This window comes from Perissodus microlepis, chromosome 22 (genome assembly GCF_051167445.1).
Source record: "Perissodus microlepis isolate ML-2025 ecotype Zambia chromosome 22, ASM5116744v1, whole genome shotgun sequence".
NCBI lineage: Eukaryota > Metazoa > Chordata > Actinopteri > Cichliformes > Cichlidae > Perissodus > Perissodus microlepis.
In genome coordinates, this window is record NC_140481.1 from 27,047,160 (window position 1) to 27,074,497 (window position 27,338).

At 41.9% G+C, this 27,338-nt stretch overlaps 2 protein-coding genes and 1 pseudogene across 2 annotated transcripts; all 3 read right to left on the reverse strand.

Annotated features, from left to right (window-relative positions):
• Positions 1–7,424: 7,424 nt before the first annotated feature.
• Positions 7,425–13,785, reverse strand: LOC146363364 (uncharacterized). Its single transcript, XM_084918971.1, has 8 exons — positions 13,755–13,785; positions 13,363–13,473; positions 12,145–12,222; positions 11,903–11,974; positions 11,675–11,740; positions 11,336–11,487; positions 8,703–8,743; positions 7,425–7,839 (listed from the first exon to the last, which is right to left on the reverse strand). The coding sequence occupies exons 1-8, from the start codon at positions 13,783–13,785 to the stop codon at positions 7,425–7,427; spliced, it is 966 nt and encodes a 321-aa protein (XP_084775097.1).
• Positions 13,786–14,360: 575 nt separating this feature from the next.
• Positions 14,361–17,420, reverse strand: LOC146363365 (uncharacterized; annotated as a pseudogene).
• A 457-nt stretch (positions 17,421–17,877) lies between these two features.
• LOC146363366 (uncharacterized) lies at positions 17,878–19,597 on the reverse strand. Its single transcript, XM_084920318.1, has one exon. The coding sequence runs from the start codon at positions 19,287–19,289 to the stop codon at positions 18,594–18,596; it is 696 nt and encodes a 231-aa protein (XP_084776444.1). The 5' UTR covers positions 19,290–19,597; the 3' UTR covers positions 17,878–18,593.
• Positions 19,598–27,338: the final 7,741 nt, after the last annotated feature.

Genomic DNA, 27,338 nt, shown 5'->3' on the forward strand with positions numbered 1-27,338 from the left:
GAGAGCCTGAAATCCAGAAGTACTTGACTTCCTGATATAACTCTCAAACATGCAACTTAAAGCAGATAACTTGTAAACTAGAAAGGAAATGGCATCTCACTAATGTAAAAGATCTTCATTTAGCCTGGAAATTTTGTTTGCTGCCCTATTAAAAAACCACAGCACTGTAGTCAGACTGACAAAGAGTCAGAGCTTTGTTTTGCCAAGCATTCTTTTAACCTTCATTAGTAATGACTTCATAAATTTCTTCATAAATAAAAATAAAAATTTCATTACAGCCATCTCACAGACATATCATTATATACAACTACTTTAGACTCCTTCTCTCTGATTGATCTTTCTGAGTTAATTTCAGTAATCCCTTTAGATTTTGTCTTTTAGGGCCCATTCATACAAGACTGCTCAAAAATGTACTTCCATTAATTAAAGCTTCAAACAGAGATATGATCTATCTATCTCTGTTAATGACCTATGTACCACAGTTGCAGTAATTAAACCTTTCATTTAAAAGCAGTTACTAAACCCAGCTATCTTAGCTAATTATAGACCAAGCCCCACCCTTCCTTTTATTTCAGAAGTTCTTGAAAGAGTATTTGTAAAAAAAAAAAAAAAGGTAACCGATCTTCTACAGAAGAATGCTTTGTTTGAAGAGACCATAGTGCAGTGTTTGAGACGATAATATTTTATTACAGCGATTATAAAATGCCATAGGTACCAACGGTACGGCACTGTAGTAGTTTCAATCAAATCTATCTAATATCCTCTAAGTTAGTCATGTACATGGGAAGTCTTCTTTACACACAAAGGTTAATAATGGAGCTCCACAGGGTTCTGTGCTACGACCACTTCTGTTTACATTATACTTGCTTCCCTCAGGCAGTATCATTCAAATGAATAGCATACATTTTTATTGTTATGCAGATGATTCCCAACTTTATCTATCCATGAAGCCAGATAACACACACCAATTACTTAAACTGCAGGAATGTCTTAACAACATAGAGGCCTAGATGATTTCTAATTTCCTGCTTCTAAATTCATATAAAAATGAGGTTAATCTGGAATGTATTACCTTGGCCTCCAGTAACACTGTGATGACTCCTTCAATGTGCATATTAAACAAATATTTAGGATTGCTTTCTGGCACTTGCACAATATTTTTTTTTTTTTTAAATTTGTAGCATCCTGTCTCAGAGTGAAACTGAAAAACTACTTCATGCATTTATTACTCATAAGATTGACTATTGTAATTCAGTATTATCAGGCTGTCCTAAAACCTCCCTGAAAAGCCTTCAGTTGATCCAAAATGCTGCAGCAAGAATACAGGCAAGGGCTAGAAATAGAGAGCATATTTCTCCTATACTGGCTTCTCTTCATTGGCTCCCCGTTAAATCCAGATTCAAATTTAAAGATTTTCTCCTAACATACAATGTCTCCAATGGTCAGGCCACTCCTATTTTTTTTTTTTAAAGTACATTGTACCATACCAACCCAATAGAAAACTTCACTCTCAGACTGCTGGCTTACTTGTGGTTCCTAGGGTTTTTAAAAGTAGAATGGAAGGCAGATCCCTCAGCGTTCAAGCCTCTTATATGTAGAACCAGCTCCCAGTTTGGGAGACAGACACCCTCTCAGGGGTTAGGCTTAGACAGATTAGACTAAAATCTTTTCTTTTTGATAAAGCTTGCAGATAAGGCTGGATCAGGTGACCTTGAACCCTCCCATAGTTTTGCTGCTATAACCCTAGACTGCTGGGGGCTTTCAATGATTCACAGTGTTTCTTCTTCACTCACCTCTTTTCAGTCTTTGTTTATACACCACTCTGCACTAAATTATTAGTTATTATTAATTCATGGCCCTCTTCCACAGTGTGTCTTTGCATTATTGTAGGCTCCTTACCCTATTATATAAAGTTCCTTCAGGTATATAGATAAACAATTAATAAATAAGATTTATAACATATTATAAACATTAAAAAATACAAATGAATTGACTTGAATAGAACAATAGGACAATATCGTAACTACTGATAAACAAAGAACCCTAGAAGCAGGGGCTTGACATAGGTTGCCATGCCAATTCATGTGGCCTGTGTCTTAGATCTTTTTAAAAACCTTTATCTTAATTTAGATTCTGGATGCATTGTTCTTGTAGGTTATCTTCACTTTTGGAGCTGAAGTTTTTTTTATTTGTCACAGCTGAATTAAAACACATTGAAGTCATTTTTCCTCCTTCAATTGATCGTAAATTAGATAGCTCTGAGCTGCATTAACCAAACAGGAAACATGGCACAATGTGTATCAGACAACATGGTTCATTGTGGTAACCTCACAGTTATCACATCATCTAAGGGTAAGCCCCTCCTTTTCTTGTTTGTTTCTTCTTTATGGGTTTAATGTTACCAAATACACTGTTATAGTAAAACTCTAAATGTGGTCTCAAGTTTTGTTTTAATTTATGTGTTGAAAATATTGGTTTGTTCCTACATACATTTTTAATCTCCAAAAAGCAGTTTTCACCAGACTGGAGGTTTGGGTGATCACTCAGATCTGACTGAAGCAGATATTAAGAATATTGTGTCGGTCGGCTGCCAAAACAACTGTGACACATCAAGGCATGAACTCCACTAAAAACCTAAAGGTGTGCTGTGGTATCTGTCACCATGATGTTAGCAACAGCTTGTAAATTGGGAGGAAGAGCCTCCATGAATTGGAATTAATGGTCCAGGACATTCCACAAATGCTCGATTGGATTGAGATTTGGAGAATTTGGAGGGCAAGTCCGCCTCAAACCCATTTTTGTGCTTTTAAAACCACTGCTGAACTATTTTTGCTTTGTATCAAGGAGCATTATCCTGTGGAAAGGAGTCACAGCCATCAGGGAATACAACTTTCATTAAAGGGTGTACATGATCTGCAGCAGTGCTTAGGTAGGTGGTTTGTGTCACAGTAACATCCACATGGATGGCGGGAGCCACGGTGTCCCAGTAGAGCATTGCCCAAAGCATCATGGTGCCTCTGCTGGCTTGCATTATCCCCATTGTGAATCCTGGTGTCAGGTGTTCCCCTAGGTAAGCGATGCACATGGACCTGGTCATCCACTTGATGTTTCCCAGTGCTCTGTGGTCCAGTTTTGATGCTCACTGTCATGGTCTGGGTGAGTGGCTGTGTTTTTCCACAGAGCATGTTTCAAGCTGTCTTTGTGATTTACCCTACTAATCTTGTTTTCTTTTGCCACAGTTCCTGGACTCACTTTGACTTAAGCTTGAAGCTTAAGCTTATCTCTTGGACTCAGGATACCTTACCCCCATCTTGGATATCACTCTGTGCCCTCCTACCACCTCACACCATCAGGAACCTCCAAATCTCAGGTAAGCCATTCCACACCGTTCAGCTCACTCTGGATTCACGTCAACCATCCCTCATCGCTTACTGCATCCACCTGCAAGTAAGAAAAGTTATACAATATGCTCACCATCTAAGTTAACAGAACTCACTTACGTGACAAACCACTAACACTTCCCCAACATCTCTCTCCCCCTCTTTTGCAGTGACTTTGAGCACCACCCGAACCACAACCTGCACCCCAGATTCCCCTTTAGCTCCCGGTTCATGTCCACCACTCAGTCTGATATCCACCATAGCTCACAGCTCATGTTTGGTATTCTTAGCATTAAATCATTGTATGTAAATAAAGCATTGTTGTCATATTTAAATCAGTGCCTCCAACTGTATCTACGCTTGGGTTCACTCCCTCAGCCTGGCCACCCCGCTCTACCATTCACATGCCCATTGGTGGCACTTTAAGCAGTGGATAGGGATTAACACGGGTACCCTGACTGGTCTGCAGCTATGCAGACCCATATACAACAAACCTTGCAATCAGAACCAGCATGCATTTTTGGCAGCTTGTTTATTGGATCACCCACATGGGCCAGCTTTCCCTCCCCATGTACATTGGTGAACCCATTGGTGAACATTGACTACCCATGACACAGTTCCTGGTTCACCTTGGACCACTTATTATAAATAATAACCACTACAGACTGGGGACACTCCTCAAGAGGTGGAGATGGTCTGACCCAGTTGTCTAGCCAAAACTTAGACTTTGTCAAACTTACTCAAATGCTTATGGTTGCCTATTTGTCTTGCTTCCTGCTTCTGTTGTTCAATTTCTGTCTAATATATCCCACCCTGTCTTTCTAGCAAGGGATATGCTCAGATAAGTGGTTAATGGTTTGGTGGAGAGTCACAGTTGCTGATCTAGCTTTGTACTACACCAGAGTCAACAAGAAGCTCTTTTTGAAGGAGATAGTTGTAGGCAACAATAAGCAGGGCTTGACACTGATTGACATTATTAGTTATATTTGTCTTGTAGGCTGTCTTAACCGTTTGAGTTAAAGTTTTGCATTTGTCACAGTTGTGAGCCATACCTTTGGGTACACAATAATTTTACAGCCTTACTGTAAACATTCTCCTCCTCCTTTAATTTATGGTAAATTAGATAGCTGTGGGAACCGTAGCTACATCAACCAAACAGGAAACGGAGCACACTGTGTATCAGACAACAACATGGTCATTTAACCGCACGTTAAATGATCGCATAGTCTAAGAGTTAACCCCTCCCTTTTCTTGTTTGTTTCTTCTTTGTATTTGGTATTATTTGGTAAATATTACCAAATACACTAAAAGGTTAAAAGATTCAATGTGGTCTAAGTTGTGTTTTAACTTGGCTGCAGATAATATTGGTTCTGCAAAACTTTTGTTATTCAGATTTGACAGCATCTCCCTCTTTTTCACCACACAAATGTTTGTAATGTCTGTGTAGCTCTGTGAACCGCTCATCATGCATAAGCTTCAACATCCTGACCTCAGTTAGTCCCGCTATTGCTGCATCACAAAAACACTTTCTTCAAAAATTCTTTATTATTTATTAACATCTAATGCTTTGACAATCAGCAGAAAAACATCTCCTCTTACTATCTTACTATATATATATATATATATATATATATATATATATATATATATATATATATATATATATATATATATATATTCACCAAAAAATCATCTGTCAGTCCGTATGTTTTTGTAATTATCACAGGATATAAACATTTTAGGTGGAAGCTGGAACTAAGAACTAAAGTCTGAAAATACTAAATAAACACTTTAATATAAATTGAACTAATAGGCTCACTCTCTGTTCAAATAAAGGATAAACAAAATATGTATTTTGTTAATCCTTTATTCAGTAAGATGAATTCAGAACTTGGAAATGTGACACACAAAACAGAATAAACAAGTGCGAATAATAATAATTGTTATGTGTCACCAGATTCAATTACGCCGATGGTCCAAGTTTAATCCAATTGTGCAACATAACATTTCCCAGTCTTACTGGTGAGAATGCTATTTACAATTTTGCATCTCACTTCAATCTTTTTATCTGTTTCTGTGATTTTCATAAGCTCAACCATGTGAAATTGAAATCCAGACAAATTAGTAACTTTTAGTAACTGTTTATAAATTTGGAGTTTACCCAGGGACAATTTTTTTGTACTTTTTTAGTTTCTATTTTCATTCTGCCTGTAGTGCTAATGTTATTCACCAATAACATTTGCGCAGGTTGTGTTTGCATTCAGGAAAATGGTACAACGTATAATATTTGAAAAAACGGCATCTTAAAACCTCTGACATTTTGTGAATTCAGTCAGTTTTGATTGAATTCACTATATCCAACAAACGATTTGCTTTATAAAAAAAAAAAGTACATAATTTTATCTTCAGCATTTTCAGACATGTGTACCATCAACTCCAGTAAATTGAAAATATAAAACTATAATAATAACAACAGGGCAAACCTTTAATTATAAATTAGGTCTTAACTAATGAGACTAACAACACTACAAGGAGGGGCTTGGCAAATATTGCCATGTAAACTCAGATAATAGTAGATATATATTTTTTATCTTAATTTAGATGCTGGATACATCTGTCTTGTAGCTTGTTTTTTTTCTCTCTTTGAAATTAAAGTTGTGCCAACTGAATTAAAACAACGAAGTCATAAGCTGGCCATGATGATAGTGCACACAGTATTTCACAACTTTTCCGTGAACATTCACTTCCTGTTATTCATGGTAAATCAGATAGCTGTGACAAACACAGCTGCATGAACCAAACAGGAAACAGAGCACACTGTGTACCAGACAACAACATGGGTGACTGAGGAAACCACAAGTTAAATTATCACATAATCTAAGAATTAGCCCCTCCTTTCCTTGTTTGTTTTTTCTTTGCTGTACTAAATGTTCAGATACACTGAACGCGATCTCAAGTTTTGTTTTAATTTGTGTGCGGATAATATTTTATCCCTGCATACCAGCAAAAAGCAATAACCTGCAGCATTGTCCAGATTAGTGGTTGTTTGATGATCAGTCCATTTTGACAAAAGTGCCGTCTTCTTCAGCTGTCAGTTGATTTTTCACCACATGAATTTTATTACCTCCTGTGTAGCTCATCTTGGATGGCTCATCATGCCAGGCTTTGGCATCCTGATATCAGAACTGGACAAAAACCTTTATTCTGTAGAATTCATGTTTAACTCAAGCTTTGACAAATCATAGAAACAAAACACTTTGTATTATTGCAGATAATTCTTTTGGTAGACAGATGAGACTGACTTTAAATATTTGTCAGTTATAATATAAGGTTCTTTATTTAAAATAGCTTCTGTTAAATGTTAAACATGAAGATTTGACTTGAAGAACACTTTTAGTTTCCTTTCATTTGAAACTGTGAAACTATAACTATAACTATAACATCATCAAGGTCATTGAAGATATGCTGGTCGACTTTTAGTCCAGAGCCAAATTTGGAAAAATCAACTTTCTGCACTTCTCTGTTCCATTTCTGTGTTTTTTGTCATTTTGAAATGTTAAGTGAACACTTGCACCTTAAAACACATATTTTATAGATGTATTTTCCATGGATTGTGCAGTAGGAAAAAAAGTATAAGATTCAAGATCCTTTATTTGTCACATGCGTAGTTATACAAGTACAACATGCAGTGAAATGTGTCCAATAAAAGGCCACGGGTTGGACTCGAACCAGCCACTCTCAGCTATGCGCCATACGATTGCATGCTCATTCATCTGAGCAAAACTTGCTCTCAGTTTGAGAAATTTCTCAAACTATATAATAAAATATTTGAACTGCCAACTGTGGTAGAATCAAATATAAATAGTAGACAGCAGAAATAAATAGCAATAATAAGAGACACACACATTAGAGAATGAGTTGCAAAGGGCTCATGAGTAAAGACTTGGTCTGAATAGAGTCCGCGTGTGAGTGGTCTGGGTTATGAGGGTCACAGACTTGCTCCTGTAACCCTTATCTCATCCTTTACTCAAACCATGGCTCAGATTAGTGAGGGTGGTGGGCAGGGTGGTGTATGGGAAAACAGTGTTTATTGACAGTCTGAATGGCACAGGGGAAGAAGCTGTTTGTGAGTCTGGAGGTGTAGGACCTGATTGACCTGAGGCACTGACCACAGGGCAGCGGGTCAAACAGGGGGTGGGCAGATTGCAAGGAGTCACCTGTGATGGGCCTGGTTTTCCTGTGACAGAAGGATCTGGTGATGGCGGTGCTAATTACCCTCAGCGCAGCCTTCCTGTTCTCAGTAGTGGCCCCTGAGTACCAAACACCCAGGCAGTAGGAGAGCATGCGCTCCACTGAGGAGCAGTTGAAGGCTAGCAGCTTCTGGTCCTGGTTATTCTTCTTCAGGACATGAAGGAATCCAGCCGCTGCTGAGCCTTCTTTAAGCAACTGGCTATATGGCCTTTAACAAGAGGTGAAATTGCTCAATTTTGAATGGAATTTTTCAAATAAACTATTGATCTACAGTTGATCAGTTACACGTTTTTACGTTTTTACAACTTCTCCATCCACCCATCTGCCTGTTCGTCCATCTGTCCGTCCGTCTGCCCGTCCAGTGGAACACGGAAGCTTTCTCAGGCTAGCCAACAGATATAATCTCCCCAGTGTGTCCTGGGTCTAACCACTGGCCTCCTCCAGGTAGGACATGCCCAGAATACCTCACCCAAGGGGTGTCCTGATCAGATGCCTGAAACACCTCAACTGTCTCCTTTTAACGAGAAGGAGTAGCGGCTCTATTCTGAGCCCACCTCGAATGGCTGATCTCCTCACCCTGTCTGTGAGGGAGAGGCCAGCCACCCTTCAGAGAAAGCTAATTTCTGCTGCTTATATCCACAATCTCATTCTTTCAGTCACTATCCAGAACTCGTGACTGTAGGTCAGCAGTGTCAGTGTCAGCATCACAGCAGCTGTGACCACTCCCACTCCAAACTTCCCTCATTTGTGAAGAAGATCCCAAGAAACTCCTCCACATGGGGCAGTAACTTCTTCATGACCCAGAGTGGGTGCTCCACCCTTTTTTAGCTGAGGGCCACTCCTTCAGACCTACATGGCCAGACAACCCAGAATCCTGGAGCACCCTCGACAGGATACCTTGAGGCATGCGGTTGAATGTCTTTTTCAATCCCACAAACTGTATTTTGTGGACTTGAACAAGGCATTGAACCCTGTTTGGCAAACTCTCACCCATGCTTTGCGACCTGGAAGAAAACCCCATTGTTCCTCTTAGATTTGAGGTTCAACTAATGAACAAACTCTTTCCAGTACCTGTGAGTAGACATCCTCGGGAGGCTCAGGAGTGTGATCCCCTAAAGATGGAGCACACCTCTTCTTAAAGATGGGAACTAATACCCCAATTTGCCAGTCCAGTGGCACCACCCCAGATCTTTATGCGATATTGCAGAAGCATGTCAACCAAGACTGCTCTACAACATCTAGATCACAGGTGTCGAACTTCAGGCCTCGAGGGCCGGTGTCCTGCAGGTTATTTGGATGTGTCATTGAGCCAATGCAGCTGATTTAAATGGCTAAATTACCTCCTCATCATGTCTTAAAGTTCTCCAGAATCCTGGCAATGAACTAATCATTTGATTCAGGTGTATTGAAACAGGGTGATATCTAAAACCTGCAGGACACCGGACCTCAAGGCCTGGAGTTGGACACCCCTGATCTAGATCATTTCAGGAACTCAGGGACTGTAGCTCATCCCCTCCATGGGGCCTTCCACAAAGGAGTTAGGTGGGGAAGTCAAAACTTCCCCACCTGCAGTATACACTGTGTGAGTAGAGCACTACTTTCCCCTCCTGAGTTGACTGAGTAATATTGAAGTCTGTTTATGTAGTTTAAGTTTCTTACAGGTGAAAGTTTCAGATGTCGACATGCAGCACATAATATTTATTCACATTTATTTTATTATACACAATACAGAATTTATTTTTTTTTCATTGAGCATTTCTGAAAGGCAGCTTTAAATGTTTGTGGTATTAGCTTTACATACTCTTCTCAAGTTGTTTAAAAAAAATACATGCTGACCTGAATTTTAGACACACACAAATACAGGGAGTGCAGAATTATTAGGCAAATGAGTATTTTGTCCACATCATCCTCTTCATGCATGTTGTCTTACTCCAAGCTGTATAGGCTCGAAAGCCTACTACCAATTAAGCATATTAGGTGATGTGCATCTCTGTAATGAGAAGGGGTGTGGTCTAATGACATCAACACCCTATATCAGGTGTGCATAATTATTAGGCAACGTCCTTTCCTTTGGCAAAATGGGTCAAAAGAAGGACTTGACAGGCTCAGAAAAGTCAAAAATAGTGAGATATCTTGCAGAGGGATGCAGCAGTCTCAAAATTGCAAAGCTTCTGAAGCGTGATCATCGAACAATCAAGCGTTTCATTCAAAATAGTCAACAGGGTCGCAAGAAGCGTGTGGAAAAACCAATTTGCCACCAGTTTGGCCATATTTCAGAGCTGCAACATCACTGGAGTGCCCAAAAGCACAAGGTATGCAATACTCAGAGACATGGCCAAGGTAAGAAAGGCTGAAAGACAACCACCACTGAACAAGACACACAAGCTGAAACGTCAAGACTGGGCCAAGAAATATCTCAAGACTGGTTTTTCTAAGGTTTTATGGACTGATGAAATGAGAGTGAGTCTTGATGGGCCAGATGGATGGGCCCGTGGCTGGATTGGTAAAGGGCAGAGAGCTCCAGTCCGACTCAGACGCCAGCAAGGTGGAGGTGGAGTACTGGTTTGGGCTGGTATCATCAAAGATGAGCTTGTGGGGCCTTTTCGGGTTGAGGATGGAGTCAAGCTCAACTCCCAGTCCTACTGCCAGTTTCTGGAAGACACCTTCTTCAAGCAGTGGTACAGGAAGAAGTCTGCATCCTTCAAGAAAAACGTGATTTTCATGCAGGACAATGCTCCATCACACGCGTCCAAGTACTCCACAGCGTGGCTGGCAAGAAAGGGTATAAAAGAAGAAAAACTAATGACATGGCCACCTTGTTCACCTGATCTGAACCCCATTGAGAACCTGTGGTCCATCATCAAATGTGAGATTTACAAGGAGGGAAAACAGTACACCTCTCTGAACAGTGTCTGGGAGGCTGTGGTTGCTGCTGCACGCAATGTTGATGGTGAACAGATCAAAACACTGACAGAATCCATGGATGGCAGGCTTTTGAGTGTCCTTGCAAAGAAAGGTGGCTATATTGGTCGCTGATTTGTTTTTGTTTTGTTTTTGAATGTCAGAAATGTATATTTGTGAATGTGGAGATGTTATATTGGTTTTACTGGTAAAAATAAATAATTGAAATGGGTATATATTTGTTTTTTGTTAAGTTGCCTAATAATTATGCACAGTAATAGTCACCTGCACACACAGATATCCCCCTAAAATAGCTAAAACTAAAAACAAACTAAAAACTACTTCCAAAAACATTCAGCTTTGATATTAATGAGTTTTTTGGGTTCATTGAGAACATGGTTGTTGTTCAATAATAAAATTATTCCTCAAAAATACAACTTGCCTAATAATTCTGCACTCCCTGTATATGGTGTCCAACCACTGCTGATTTCTCACAAATACTTCTACGAGATCTTTTGCAGGAATTATCATACCAATACACTGGCCCCATCCTACCACAGTCCTCTCCATCAGGATCGTTCCCTTTCCAATCATCTGGCTTAAAAACCCTCCAAAATGTCAAACTAAAGGATGAAAAACAGTCCGATCCAGAAAGGGATGTCATGTATCTCCATTTTTTGTTGAACATTTTTCCTCAAGAAATTCTAAACAGGAACATTTGATTAAATTATTTTGGGAATCTTTCAGTCCTGTGATATTGAAACATCAGGATGAGAACATGAACCTGCAGAAATGTTTTATACCTGCTCTTCTTCGCTGTCTATTTTAACCAGGTCTCCTCCTTTAGTTTTACATACAGTTCTGCTCTCATTCCAGGAGGATGAATTGGTGGAGAAGTAATAGCAATTTCCTCCATGTTCCTTCCAGTCATCCTCGCATTTATAACATGGTTCATCTTTGAAGAGATTACAGGAAGATATTTCTTCAGGTGGAACAAATCATGTTTATGTTTGTGTGATTTGGAGGCAGAAGGAGGTGCCTCTGTCCTGCAGTTACAGTTTATCTTATCATTTCTTTCAGTCCATCAACTTTATTTCAATCACAGGATAAAAAACATGTCAAAGACAAAATCTAAAACTTACTCATGTTTACTTCAGGAGGTTGTGAGGTTGTGGTTGTAGGCTTTATTGTGCTGCAAGGTTGTGTTACTGTTATGAAAAAGAAATTTAAAAAAGTTTACTCAATAAATTTTTCATCATAATCGTCTCTTTTTTTATTCTGGGGTAGCAGGATGCTCTTTTGATCCTGTATATGTTTTTATTCCATCTCTTTCTGCAGGTACAAGTCATGGCGAAAAGTTAATAACTTACTTATTTTAATTTCAGGCTGCAATGGACATGTGGGCATCACTGTATTGCATGGTTTGATTTCAGGCAATCTCTCTGAAAAAAATAAAACAAAAACAAAACAAACAAAAAAACAGAATAGAAAATGAATGTTGGGAAAGTAAAGTAAAAGTTTAGGAGAAATATCGTGTTATGTGATTGAATTCCTGAGGTCATAAACAAAATTGAAAGTCCACAATTACAGTGTAGGAGTCTCATTTTCTTACCTGTGACATGAATTTTAACAGTTTCCCGCTCCAATTCAATTTTTCTGAGCATTTCCTTGGTTTTCAAAAGCTCAAACACTTAAATAAGAAAAAAAAATGTAACTCAGTCAGTACTGTTTTTGGCTTCACTTAATCTCTGTAAAGAATATCTGCCTTTGATTTTCCAGAGTCAATAGCCAAGGAGAAGGTCTTGTTACTAGAACTGCTATTATTTCAGCAAACTTGTAGTCACGATTTTGTTCACATATGAGCAGGCTTTGGTAGCATGCAGGTAAACAATATACCCATATAAACAGAGAGTAGAGTAACTTGGCTGATTTTGGTTCAGCTTAAAACCTTCTGTTTTTATTGATGTGTTTATTTTTTTCTTGGACATCACTGATATGTGACAAAGAAGTTGTGAATTCCTTCAGATTTGGTGCGAGTGTGATAAAGAATTACATTCATGAGGTACTAAAACCGGTAATAAATTTCTGACATATTTTGATTATGTCATAACCTATTATAGATATGTTATAACACAATTTTCATTTTTTTTAAGTTATGAATTAATATTTCATTAACTGAATGCAGTATGAATCAAGTATTTTATTATATAACTGTATGGTAAAATGTTTTAAATGTTATATAATTAGTATGTTTATGCTAATATTAAAAATTAATATATTTAATATGTTAAAAATAAATGGCAAGTCAGACATTTAGTCAGACAACTTTCACTGATGGCTAGTGTGTTACCTGAGACTCATGAAGAAGAATGTCTGAGTTGAAGTCAATTACAAATAAAAATAACAACTTAAATATATTAACATAAATTACTATAAAAATAATTTAATGTAAAGTAAAACATTATGACTGACTATTTCTGACAGGTTTTAATAACTTTAATAAATACAAATTTGACTGTATATGTTGCTCCTGTAGCGCTACAGAAGCAACGACTTGATGCTTATTGTCAGAGGAAATTAGGTGATAGTATAGCTCACTGGACATTATTAACAGCTAAATTACTGTTAAAAATGTTTTTATTTTAATTAAAATACAGGACAAATGTGTCCTGAAGCCTTTTAGAATTTTAAAATAAAAGTATTATGTAGATTAATTAAAAAGTCATAAATCACAATTTTATTGTAAAGATCCTGATTCTCATGTAAATTTATGATAAACCAGACACATGAAAAGCTACATAATGCTACATGAATAGAACTACAAACTCACAGAGATAAGTTACCACGAGAGCCGATACCAGGAGAACACAGACAACCAGCACGGCCACTCTGAGCTTTAACGCATTGCTTGATTTTGCATGTTGAGAGTCAGGAGCTTGACCTGATTTAGAGGAGACAGAAAGTGAACACACGAGTACATAAACATTTAATAAATAGTTCTAACTCAATGCAACGGGAATCTTGACACACTGTATATTAGACATCAACACACTTTCTTATTTTTTTCATAAATTGATAAAACCCTGAACACAGGCTTAAGATATTTTAGCTACATTGGGATCATTTTCCACTACATATCACATTGTATGAAAACAGCATTGTTCATAAAAAGTGTAGATTTTTCTTCTCCCTGTTGATTTACCACCACATTAATGTTCTTACCTTCTTTGTATTTCTGTGAACGGCTCATCATGCTGAGGCTTCAAACTCCTGACTTCAGAGTTAGTCCAACTGTGTCTGAATCACAAAAACAAAACAGCAAACTGGAGCTAATATGGAATCAGTTCCTTCTATATTTAAAAGAAAGATTAGTATCAAGATTCACCTCCGCGACCCTCACTTCAGGTTTTTCAAGTGAACCACAGCACCTTTCAAAGCGTTGGGTTACTTAACGTAATCCCTGGTTCTTTGATAACAGAGTGAGGTGTTTCACTATGGGAATCGCCTCGGCGTGACCAACTACGGAAGCTCCAATGACACCACGTCTGTCTATGACAGACCTGTCGAGCCGTGCTCAGGGCTCCGCCCCCTCATACTAACACGGCCGACCAGCTCCTCCTAACTCATTCCAAGCAGATTTCTTTCTGTGCCTAAGCAAGGAGGGAAGTGTTGGTGAAACACCTCACTCTGTTATCAAAGAACCAGGGATTACGTTAAGTAACCCAACGTTCTTTTTCTAACTTCGCTCGGTGTTTCACTATGGGAGATATGGCCCACTCCCGGATTGCGCCAGCTCCCGAAGCTACTCTCCAGTGCTACTCCAGGATCTCAGGTCAAACCTGAGGCACCAGAATCCAGCACCGTCTGAGCCAGGGATGACTGTGCAACATCCAGCCGATAAAACCGGACAAACGTGTGCGGCGTAGCCCAGCTTGCTGCCGCACAAATATCCTGGACTGATACACCTCTGAACAAAGCCCAGGATGTGGCCACACCCCTAGTGGAGTGTGCTCGGAGTCCCGGGGGGGCCTGCAAGCCCTTACAGCTATAAGCCAGAGCTAAGGCCTCTACAATCCAATGAGCTAGCCTCTGGCGTGATACGGGCCTGCCCTTGTGAGGGGAGGCCCAGGAAACTAACAGCTGATCTGACTTCCTGAATCCAGCTGTTCTGTCAACATAAGTCCCCAAGGCCTGGACAGGGCACAAAGTGTTCAGCCTCTGCTCCCTCTCTGAAGAGAATGGAGGGGGGTGAAAAGCTAGGAGCTCTACTGTAGAGCACCTGTATGATGTTTCCAACACTTTAGGGACAAAGGCTGGGTTAGGCCTCAGGAGTGCTTTAGTGAGTCCCGGGGCCAGCTGTAGACAAGAGGGGTGAATAGACAGAGCCTGTAATTCACTAACTCGCTTGGCTGTGGTTAGAGCCAACAGCAGAGTGGTTTTAAGAGAGAGAAACTTCAACCCCACTGCCCCAATAGGCTCAAAGGGGTGGTGGGAGAGGGTGTCTAAAACGACTGACAGATCCTATAAAGGGACCAGTGGTCTAGAAACTGGGAGCATTCGACGCGCCCCTCTCATGAAGCGACCTACAAGGGGGTGCTGCCCGGCAGGTTTATCACCAAACCCCACGTGGCAGGCTGAAATAGCTGCTAAATAGACCTTTATAGTGGAAAAAGCTTTCCTTTTGTCCAGCAAGTCTTGAAGAAAACACAACAGCTCCACCACTGAACACTGAAAAGGGATAATCTGCTTTTCATGGCACCACTCTTCAAAAACACGCCATTTACTGCTGTAAATGGAACGAGTGGAGGAGGCTCTGGCATTCTGAATGGTTTCAATAACCTTCGGAGGCATGCCTGCTGCCTTCAAATTCCACCTTTCACGGGCCAGGCCCAGAGAGCAACCTGGTCTGGATGGGGATGGTATATCTCCCCCCGCGCCTGAGACAGAAGGTCCCTGCGGATGGGGAGTGGCCATGGCTCGTCCACCAGAAGCTGGATGATTTCTGCTATCCAGTGTTTGGATGGCCACCGTGGAGCTATTAAAATCAGAGACAGCCCCTGATCCCTCACTCTGATCAGTGTTGGGGAAATCAGGCTGAGGGGAGGGAAAGCATACAGCAGAGTTTTTGGCCATGGATGGGCCAGCGCATCCACGCCCAGTGCCGCGTGTGCGTCTGACAGGGAGAAAAACAGGGGGCACTGTGTGTTTTCTCGCGAGGCGAAGAGATCTACGGCAGCCCGGCCGTATCTCTGCCAAATCTGCTCCACCACCTGTGGGTGAAGCCTCCATTCTCCGAACAGTGGATTTCCTCTGGACAGGAGGTCCGCCCCCCTGTTCAGAATTCCTGGCACGTGAGTTGCCCGAAGGGAGAGGAGCCGAGTGCTGCTCCACATAATTATTTCCCTGGCTAACCTGTGTAGCTGCTGGGAACGGGTGCCGCCCTGGCGGTTGATATAAGCAACTACAGTGGAGTTGTCTGTTTTCACTAAAACATGTTGACCCCAGAGATATGGCAGAAAATGCCGTAAGGCTAGGAGCACCGCGCGGAGCTCCAGCACATTTATGTGATTCAGAGCGAGTCTCTGTGACCAAACGCCATTCACTGCTCTGCCCATCATAGTTGCACCCCAACCTGACAGGGATGCATCTGTGGTCAGCGTCACCCTGGATGATACTGCCCCGAGCGGTACCCCCGCCGCGAGAGCTGTCAGGCTCCTCCAAGGCCGGAGAGCCGCGATACACGGCTGCGTTATTTTTACACCCCGACTGAGATGTCGCCGAGGGCACAGCTGCAGAGAAGCGACCCACCGCTGAAAATCTCTCATCATAAGCAGCCCCAAGTGTACCACCGATATCACCGAGGCCATGAGGCCGAGGAGGCGGAGACAGAGTCGGAACCGCACGACTTTCCCCAGCTGAAAACGGGAAAGACAGTGAGTGAAGGATGCGATCCTCCGCTCTGAAAGTGCGATACGATAAGAGATGGAGTCTATTCTGAGCCCCAGATACTCTGTAAACTGTGCGGGTTCCAAGTGGCTCTTTTCCAGGTTGATTGTGAACCCAAGCTCCGTGAGGTGATTCACTACCACCTCGGAGTCTTTGATCGCCTGCTCGCACGATCGTGAGCATATTAGATAATCGTCTATGTAAGAGAATATTCTGATGCCGCTGTTCCTTAACGGAGACAGCGCTGCCTCCACACATTTGCTGAACACCCTTGGAGCCAAGGATAGCCCGAATGGGATAGTTTGAAACTCGTACGCTACGCTCTGATAAGCGAACCTGAGATATTTCCTGTGTGGAGGATAAATGGCGATGTGAAAATATGCGTCTGATAGGTCGATTGTAACAAACCAATCGCCTGTGTGAATTGAGTGACAAAGCGTCTTGTGTGTGAGCATTCTGAACGTGTATTTTCTCAAATGCTTGTTTAACACACGCAGATCCAGAATAGGACGGAGCGACGTTCCGTCCTTTTTCGGGATGAGGAAATAACGGGAGTAAAAGCCCTGCTGAGCTTCTTCGCTCGGAACCGCTCCGATTGCCTGTTTGTGTAACAGGGAGGATATTTCCTCCTCCAGCACATTCGCTGAATCGCGACTGGCCACAGAAGCTAACACCCCGCCGAATCTCGGTGGTTTTGCAGCAAACTGTAGTCTGTAACCATGGGAAATGGTTGACAAGACCCAGGGATGAACTGCGCATGCGCGCCACCGCTCCAGCCGCACTGCGAGCGGGCCTCTGAAGAAGCGGTAGCGTGACGTCACCCCTTTCTCCCGGAAGGAGTTGGGGCTCTCCCCCTCGGGAAGAGCGTGAGCTCCCCCCGCTGGGAACAAAGACAAATTGCAGTGATTTTCTTTTGTTTTTATTTTGAAACTGGGGGGACATTCCGCCCTTGGCAAACTGCCTGCCTGCAGAAATGCACGTTTTATTTCTTTTGTTACCCCCAAACCACAGTGAAGTGTCTGATGACTCTGGGCAGTGCTTGGTGACACAGACAGAGTGCTTAGAAGTGTTTGGTGACACTGCGCCATTTGTCCACAAGTCTGTCCTCCCTGAACTGGAGGAGGAGACTGAGAGGGTGCTCCTGGTGAACTGGAAACTTCCGGAGACCCTGAACTTTGGAGTGATTTGGTTACCCCTTCTAACACCTTCCTTCTCTTTGGGGAAGAAAAGAGGGGTGACACAGAATGCTGCAGGTGTGCTAGGCTGACCGCTTCTTTTTCCCCTCTCCGGGGTGTGACGGCTTGTTCTTTGCAGCAACTGCTGCAAAGGAATGCTTGCCCCAAGGTCTTCGGTTCTCTACCTTGGCCTGGTGGGCACCCTGCTGGCCTTCTGCTCCTCTCTGCATTCTGACCCCACTCTGTCTCCCTCTCACAGCTGCTGCTGTTGCTGCAAAGCCAGCTCTTGGCACCTGCTGGGGCTGAGAGTTAGGTTTTCTGGGTAAGCAGAGGTTGAATGCTTCACCCTCCTGCTTTCTGCGGGTGCTTGTTTCTCTCATTCTCTCCAGGGCTGGGCCAAAGAGACCCTTGGTTGGGTCATAGGCTGCATCCATGACCTCAGCCTTCTGAGCATCACCTAGGCCTGACAGGTTTAGCCACAAGGCTCTCTCACCCGAGACTGCAAGGCCCATAACGCGACCACACCCTTGGACTGCTCCCCTGGAGGAGCGAAGAATGAGATCATTAACCACGCAGATTTCATCCCAGAGGGCTGGGTTCGGGGAACCCGAGTCAAGCTGACGGCCCATGTCTTCCAGAATTTCTGCCTGATATGCTGATAGCAGTGTGACTGCATTAAGCGAGCATACTGACTGTGCAGCATATTTGTACGTCCTTTGATAAATAGATGCCGTGAGGCGATCTATCTTGTTGGGCAAAGAAATGCTAGAAGAAGCTGAGATTGCCCTGCGGTTAGGGTGAAGGTGATACGCCACTGAAGGCTCCACTGCTGGGGGTTCGGTCAGCCCCAGTTCACCCATCCCCTGGATCTCAAGCTTAGAGCAGCCCTTGGTCGGAAGCTTGCTTTTAAAAGGGCTTGACCAATAGCGACTCATTTCTTTCATGCAGGCTGGGACTGCTGGCAGAAGCTGCTTTGATGCGGCAAGGCTGGTGGGAGCCTCTTGCCGTCATACAGGTCGCGTTCTGCCCCTTCGGCATCCTGGGCGGCTGGCCATGGGATGCCTAGCTTGGCAGCAGCCCGTTTGCAGACCTCGTACAAATTGCTGTCCACCAGGGGTGCAACTTCAGCCCCACTCGGTGGCCTGGACTGCTGGGGAGGAAAGGTAGAGTCATCCTCCTGTTCCTCATCCATGTCCTCCAGGTCGAGGAGGTCGGAGTCGGCATTGCCCTCCGCGTCCTCGCCACCCGGCTCGCCCACGTTTTGATCGAGGAGGTCCTCGAACGATGGGGGCATGAGCGGGGACTCTTCTTCCATCATGTCCGCCCAGCTTGTGGAGGCTCGCGGATGACAGATATCGCTCGTAGCAGTAGCAGCCGACAGGCAGGGGTCCTGACTGTTCGTTACTGCTACTCTCAGCCTCCTTTCCAGGACTTTCTCTGGCATCCAAGCACAGTGTGGGCATCCCTGAGGGTCCGCCAGTGAAGCCTGAGCATGCTTGGCACCCATACAGACGATGCACATTGGAAGAGGGTCCCTGCCCGAGATGGTGGCACCGCATGATGCGGGGCACGGGCGGGATGCAGCCTCTTTAGCCTTCGGCTCCGACCTTTTGGCGGGAGTAGGAGCCGTAGACATGGTTAGCGGAAAGGGGTGAGACTAGGCTACACCAGGCTCGTCTCGACACGTTAGCCCGTAAGTAGCTAGGACTAGCAGCGGGTGTTAAATCCGATCTAGTCGCGGCGGGAGTCAGCTCGTCATGACACGTTAGCTGCACTCCGCTAGCCAATATCGTTAGCAACTTAATGCTAACCGAACCCTAGGTCGACCAACAAGCTAATGCTAGTGAGACGCTAATGTGGTTCGTGGCCTGCTAACAAGTTAATGCTAGCCGGACACTGAACGAACAGCTCGCCGTAACGCGTTAGCCCGAGTCACACAACGTCGGCTACCTCGCTAACTAAAACCAGGAACCGCTGGGACAGCTCGCCTGACGCGGTTGTTGTTCCACAGTGCAACTCTAAGTACACTTCTTTCGAAGGACTTACTCAGCACGATCCAAACTGGAACCGGAAAAACTGCGTTCGGCGACGTACTCCTACACGGGACGCCTGAGAACTGTTAAGCAGCTAATCAAGTTAGCCTGGATGCGCTGAGGGAGCTCAAAGTAGTTTCTCACGGGAAGAAAGCGAGAATGAGTTAGGAGGAGCTGGTCGGCCGTGTTAGTATGAGGGGGCGGAGCCCTGAGCACGGCTCGACAGGTCTGTCATAGACAGACGTGGTGTCATTGGAGCTTCCGTAGTTGGTCACGCCGAGGCGATTCCCATAGTGAAACACAGAGCGAAGTTAGAAAAAGAACTCTCTGTAAAAAAAGCAACTTCCTGATAGGTAGGGAGGAGGGTCTTTCTACTGCTTACTTCAACTATTTTGAAACAAATAAATAATACGTCTTTGTACATTTATTAATACAGCAAGTTTGATAATAATACAGTAATTATTTTTAGTTTCTATGCCTGACGTTACATTAGTGTATTATGACATGCTAAAGGTTTTCTCTTGCGTGAGTCAAGTTTTATTTTGCTGCACAGACTTGTAATTTTAGTTTTTTACAATAAACTACCAAATATTTTTTAAAACATGTTTCACTCTTGCTTGTTTAACACTATACAAACATTTCAGTAAGGACAGATCATTCAAAGGAATAAACATGATTCATTGATGAACAAAATATAGATAAATGTTTGGCGGTTTGCCCATCTCAGCCGAATGGAACCCCAGCTGTGAAAGGGATTAGAGCAGGACCCGAGCCTATACGCTGATGGTGATGATGAAGGTGGCTTGAGAGATGAGAGGTGGAGATGGGGAGGAGGTGGGTCGCACAAAAGCATCTGCAAAGGAGAAAGACAGATGCGCATTGAGATATAAAGTACGTGGCATGAGTGCTGATTGGCCTGGAAAAGGCCGGGAGAAGGTGATTGGACTAGACCAGTGATGACACAAACAGCTTGACAGTGTGGCAAAGTGGAAGTGATAAAGCTTATATTTAGCTGGCATAATCAAACTTTATCAAAATTTATTTTATTGCATTCGTGTTGACTTGGTAAAGTAAAACTGTGAATACATTTGCTTTAAAGGGTATTTTACAAGCTGCAGAATAAACTTTTGTTTGTATCTTTTCACATTGGATTTTGATTTCTTTAACTGATTTGATTCTGATTCAGTTTTGACTCAGACAGTCAGAAAATATTATAATTTTGATCATTTATGAGTACATATCCATATTTTTATATAAAAACAAAGCTGACACTTGTGAGACTTCATCAGAGGTGTGAGCATCACAGCAGACACCTTTGTGTCAACGTAACTGAGGAGAAAACAGAAAAACATGAAGGAGATTTTCCTGGCCTGTTTTTTTTATAGCAGATAAAATGTTACTTAAAAATATTCTGCAGTTGTTAAAAAATGGAAGAAAACCATGAAACAACACATGAACATTACCTGATGCTTCTGAGAGCAAATTTACAGAGGTTTTGTTGGAGACCCAGCTAAGTGTTTTGCAATTTGGTATAGTTTGTAAAAGTTTTCTTCATACTGAACAGCAGAAATTAGGCTTTCTTGTCAGAGGTCATTTTTGAAAAAAAACAACAACCCCAAAACAGTGGCCTACAGCGCTGTAAACAATGGTAGACTGGTGCGCAATAAGCAAGCAAATAATTCAGAAAACAGAGATTTGAGATGGGAAACTGTTCTTGAAGTACACTGAGAGAGAGAGGGAGAGAGAGGGAGAGAGAGAGAGAGAGAGAGAGAGAGGGAGAGAGAGAGCTGTGCAGGAAGTGGCATTTTATTGTGGTGAAAACAATAAAATCACAAAACAGCCAAAGTAGGAAGTGTAGTTTTCATCCTCTTTTGCTGCTGGTTCAGTGAATTATGGTTGGAGAGTGACGAAACCTACAGCTTCAGAATCTGTGAGATGTCGGATTCCAACACCCAACAGCATGTATATGTACATGTCGTCGGGTGAACGGAGGGATGTGTTTGTGTCTGTGTTCACATCTTTGTGGAGAATCTGTTTACTTGCTCTCATTTGCTGTTTTAGCTGTTTGGTGGTTGTTGAAATGGATTTGTGAGCTTTAACCTGAGATTCTAGGGTTTGTGGCAAAATACATTTATATTTAAAAATCGATTCAGGATTTAATGAATCAATATCACGTTATTTAAGCTAAAATTGATTTTAATCGGAAAATTAATTTTTAAAACCCACCCTTAGGCACAACCCCTAGGGTTGTTGAGAATGACTTCCAGACAGATGGAAAAACCGATGGTGACTAACCAACCGGACAAAGAACACGACCACAGTGATAGATGTAGCTATACCAAGTGATAGCAACATCAGGTAAAAGGAGCACAAGAGCTCAAGAAGTACCAAGGGCTGAGAGAAGAGCTTGAACTGTGTTTCTCTGTCCAGAAGAGCACAGTCCTAGGAGTTTCTCCCAGGCCTCTGGTAGAGGACCTGAGCTTGAAGGATAAAAGACCGCCTGCAGGGTGAGAGGGGATTTAAAAAAAATTAAAGCTGTAAACAGCGATGGGAGGGCCCCTGCACTACCAGACGCGCTTAGGTTGTTCTGTGCTGTGGTCGACTTGACTTGCAGCTTGGGTGTGCTGTGGGTCAGCAGAGTGAACACCTCTTATGCCCACTAGGTGGCGATGGAGAACACCCACTAACTGTGTGCCCTGATTTATATCATGCCTCAAACCACCAACTGAGCCAATTTTACACAGGTATCTGTACTGCTACCTAAGTAAAGAATGCCTGGTCTTTTGCCACCTCTGCATTTGCCAATGTTATGGGAATGTTCCCGACTAGCGGAGAGTGCAAAGGAACATTAGCAACATAGCTTGCTAACCCATTAATCTCTTTTAGTAGTACAGCCTTATGCTCCAGCTTAACACAACAAAAAGGAAGGGGGCACCATCTTGTGGCACTATTATGCAATTGTGCTTTAATTCACAAAGAGGCAGACAATTTCTTCTTCTATGGCATTATGTCGAAAACAGCACGTTAAACAGTTTAATCCCACTTTTTGGAGAAAGTAATAGTGGGTCAATGTAGTGTCCAGTCTGGCCTCAGTCTAACATAAAAAGAAGAAGAGAGCAAACTTTTCTTTTATGCAGACTGTGATCATGACCTCTTGTCAATTATATTGAAAGAGTTGAAGCCAGTGAAATAATAAACACAAATATGTTGCTAAACTAATGTATTTTAGTAAACATGTCATTAAATGTCCCTTCTCTGAACAGCAGCGTATACACCCACAGTAAATGAACAATGATGAGCCTGATTCCCTGAATGTGTACTTGATTTTGTTAGATGTTATGAGAGTGTTTTTCTTACTTACTAAATTATTCTGTCATCGTCCACTTTAGTTATCTTCTGTGGGCTTTCAGGTCCTTTGGTGTTGCTGAAATGACAAGTTCATTCAACTTATCAGGCATGCTTTAGCTGCTCCTTGTGTACCTTGCTTCCCCCGAGTACTAATATCATCTCTCCTTGTTTTCCCAGTGTGGATCCCTCCTTTGGCCACAAGAAGTGGATCCCTGTTCATCATTACCTCACCTGCTGCTGCAAGAGCTAGTTGCTTTTCTTGAGGTGGCAGTGGCTCAGGAGGTAGAGTAGCTCATCTACTAATCAGAAGGCTGGTGGGTTGATCCCTGTCTACAAGGCAATTATATTTGAGCAAGATACTAATTCCAGTGCATCCATCAGAGTGTGAATGTTAGAAAGTACTTACATAGAAACAGTATGAAAAAGCCTGTGCCTCCCCTAGTCCTGAAAATCACAATTTGTTCTCATTGCTGTTACCTTTAATCATTTTGTTAAATTACAACAACTTTAGAAACTAATCATGGTCAACATATAATGCATAGACATCTAATGTGAATAGCAGAAGCATCAAGTGAAGACTTATTTCTTTTTTGTGGATTATTTTTTAAGTATATATGTTTTTCCCCTTATTTTTAACAGGCTTTAGGTGCATAAATGTAAACAGTCATTGTGCAGCATAAAAGAGGAACTTAGTGGCCAAAATACAATTGTTCACTATCTATGGAGCATGACTTAGCTTTTTCTTAACTTTTCAAAATGTATCAGTGTTTGTGAACAATGACCTGTATCTACCTTTAGCATTGTTGGTGCCTTTCCAGATGTACACACAAACGCCCAAAGGATGTGGGGTTCATGTTTTCCAAAAATAACTTTAGATTTCAGTTTGTCTGATTATAGAACAGTTTTCCACTTTGCCTCAGTCAACTTTAAATGGGCTTTAACCCAAAGAAGATGGTGGTGTTTCTGGTTTCTGGGTTATGGTGCCATCATCATGGCATCATCTCTACATGACAGAGCTTTGACCTGCATTTGTGGATAGCACAGTTAGCTGTTTTTGCATACAGTGATTTCTGGAATTGTTCCGGAGCTTATGCATGGATTTCATTGCAGAGTCATGCCTGTTTTAAAATTGGTGTCGCATGAGGGTCGGAAGATCACAGGCATTCAATATTGACTTTCAGGTTTCTCCCTTGTGGAAAGAGTTTGCTCAAGATTGTCTGAATCTTTTGATTTATGTACTGTAGATATGATATTAAAAATCTTCTCAATTTTTCACTGAGGAACTCTGAAATTGTTCAATTTGTAGACGGGTCATTAATGTGACATGGCAATTTCACTGTCTTACCAGATAAAATGAAGCTAAATGGTAAATGGCCTGTATTTATATAGCGCTTTACTAGTCCCTAAGGACCCCAAAGCGCTTTACACATCCAGTCATCCACCCATTGGTGATGGAAAGCTACATTGTAGCTACAGCCACCCTGGGGTGCCACCGGGCCCTCTGACCGCCACCAGTAGGCAACGGGTGAAGTGTCTTGCCCAAGGACACAACGACCGAGACTGTCCAAGCCGGGGCTCGAACCGGCAACCTTACAAATTATAAGGCGAACTCCCAACTCTTGAGCCACGATCACCCACTTTCACTTTCCCACACTGTCAAGCTCATTGCTCACATCACAGGTCTAGTCCAATCATCTTTCTGCCTGCCTTCTTCAGGCCAATCAGCCTCCACTTGGCATGCTTTAAATCTCACTGCTCATCTGTCACTCTCCTTTGCAGTCGCCTCCATGCAACCCACCTCCTACTCTCTCATGTTACTCAGGCTCCATCCAAACCTCCATCTTCATCGCCATCACTAGCGTCTAGACTGTGGAAAGTACTTTCCTAATTCTTATCACCACTGGGATTCAATTTTGCTGTCATGGCCCATCTGAATCTAATCACCAAATAGCTTAATTAATTTCTGTATATCAATAAATCACGTTCAGTTGCTTCCAATGATCTCTGCTTATTGAAATGTTAGTTAATATTGTCCTCATTTAAAATGCCGCAAATGGTTCAAAATTTATGTTTTACATGGACGTGTTAAAAAAATACTTTATTTTTTAAAAACTGTGTGCCAAATACTTGGCCCTGTGTGAAAAATTCAGCCTTTGTCTCGTCAGTTCATTTTGTCCAGTCTCTTATTGTCAACTTGTGAACTCTGACTTTAACTGAGACCAGACAGGCCAGGATTTCTTTAGATGTTGTTCTGGCTTCTTTTGTGAGCTCCTGCATGAGTCGTTAATGTCTTCTTGGAGTAATTTTGGTAAGTTGGCCCCTAATAGAAAGATTCCCCACTGCTTTCTTCATTTGTGTATGATGACTCTCACTTTGGTTCACTGGAGTCCCAAAGCCTAAGAAATGGCTTTGTAACCATTTCCAGACTGATAGATGTCAATGACTGATTCAACAGGTCTGAGAGCAATCAGTAACCACATTATTTTCAAATATTGAAAACACATTGACAAGAAGTCAACAGACTGGAGGTGTTTATTTCCATCAAGCACAATCGTTTTTTCTGGATCAGTGTCATTCAAACTTTTCCAGGAAATAGTTTTTGCAAAAGCTTAAAAAAATAGAAAAAACAAAATAAATGGTTGGAAACTGTTTCACAGAAAGCACGAGAACAGCGGGTCATAATAATAATGTAAATGAAGACAAAAGATATAAGACACAAAATATTATTCAAGTATATATCTGGCATGTAACTGGTGACCTGTTGAGGGCCCTCCCCCTCCGTCTACCCCCACCAAAATTTAATTGATTAAGCAGGTAAAGCAATTAGAAGGATAGGTTTTCCATGTTATATTATTCAACACTTCTCTTTAAGTTTGTCCTTGTAGTTTCTTTTAAGAGTTTGTGACATCAGAGTTGAAAAGTGTCATTTCACTATCTTTACCCTGTACTTAGATTGTTTTGTACGCTGAACTTGATGTAAACCGAATACAAACTGTCCAGTTAAGTTATTTCTTTGAGGTATAGTGCACCATTTATCAAACCAACACTTCAGGCCAGGAGCGCCACCTTTTACCTCCGTCCTGTCACAGACTTCTCCATCAGGATTTTCCTCATACCAGTTGCTGGTATGAGGAACCAGTTGTCTGGTTCTTTGTTGTTCCAGTAAATCACCCTAAGAAATAAAAACAAACAAACAATAATTGCTTCAGTAAAAACTGGTATTTTTAATTCTGGGAATAAAAAACTATTTTAATAACAGTGAAACTTATTTATCAGTGATGAGCTGTTCACCCATAACCATGCACCCTCTTTTGTAGTTAAGTGTTCTTTTCTAAACACTAATATAGACTTAAATCTCACCTCAGCTGGTACAATCAAACTTTTATTATGCACAAGTATTGGTTAGCATTGCTGCCTCACAGCAATTTCAATTCCACCATTAGTACTTTACAGCACTAATGTACAGTACTTTACAATTTCACAGATAGTGACAGAAGTTCATGTTGCAGATAGAGACCATTGTGCATTAATGCATTCATCAGAACAAATGAAAAACCCATAGTGGTAGTATATCACTTTTATCCAGATCAGTAGATGTTTAAAGTGTGGAGACTGATTCATGCTGTTTTTATAATATACTGCAGGGGTGCAGGGGAAGGTAGGACTGAGTCCCCAGGAGGGGCAATTACAAGCCTTGAATGAAAAGGTGTTTTTGTTTTTTTGCATTTTTGTTTTAAATTTCTTGTAATATGTGTCATAATTGAGACAAATGATGCAAAATGGTTATGCCCACCCTGCACTTGGACTCACAGTCACCTACACATAATAACTGCATTAGCAACTTTCTGTCAAAAGAAATGTGCGCAGACACAATGAACAGGTTAAGAATGATTTAGCTATAAGCAGAATCAGTGACACAATCAAAATAACTCAGCACAGCTTAACACCATCAAATCCTTTAATTTCAAAAAGAGCCAGAGAGAGTGAAGCAGCAGCAGGTCTGTCTCCAAATGATGTGACTCAAACTGAGATCATGTAGCAGCAACCAAACGTTCTTCCAAGCGATCCCTCATTCAACTGTAAGCTTATCAACACTAACACCAAATGACATTAAGCTTTATTGTATGTTGGTCCAGTGGTTCTTAACGGGTGTGCCATGAGGTAAGCAAGACATTTTGAGGAAGTAGGTGTTCTTCAGGGAGATGAAACAGCATTTTAAAATGCCACAATGACAGTGGCTGTTAAATAAAAAAAGAAAAATGTAGGGAGTCACATATATTGTCTATAACAATTTGTGTTGCTAG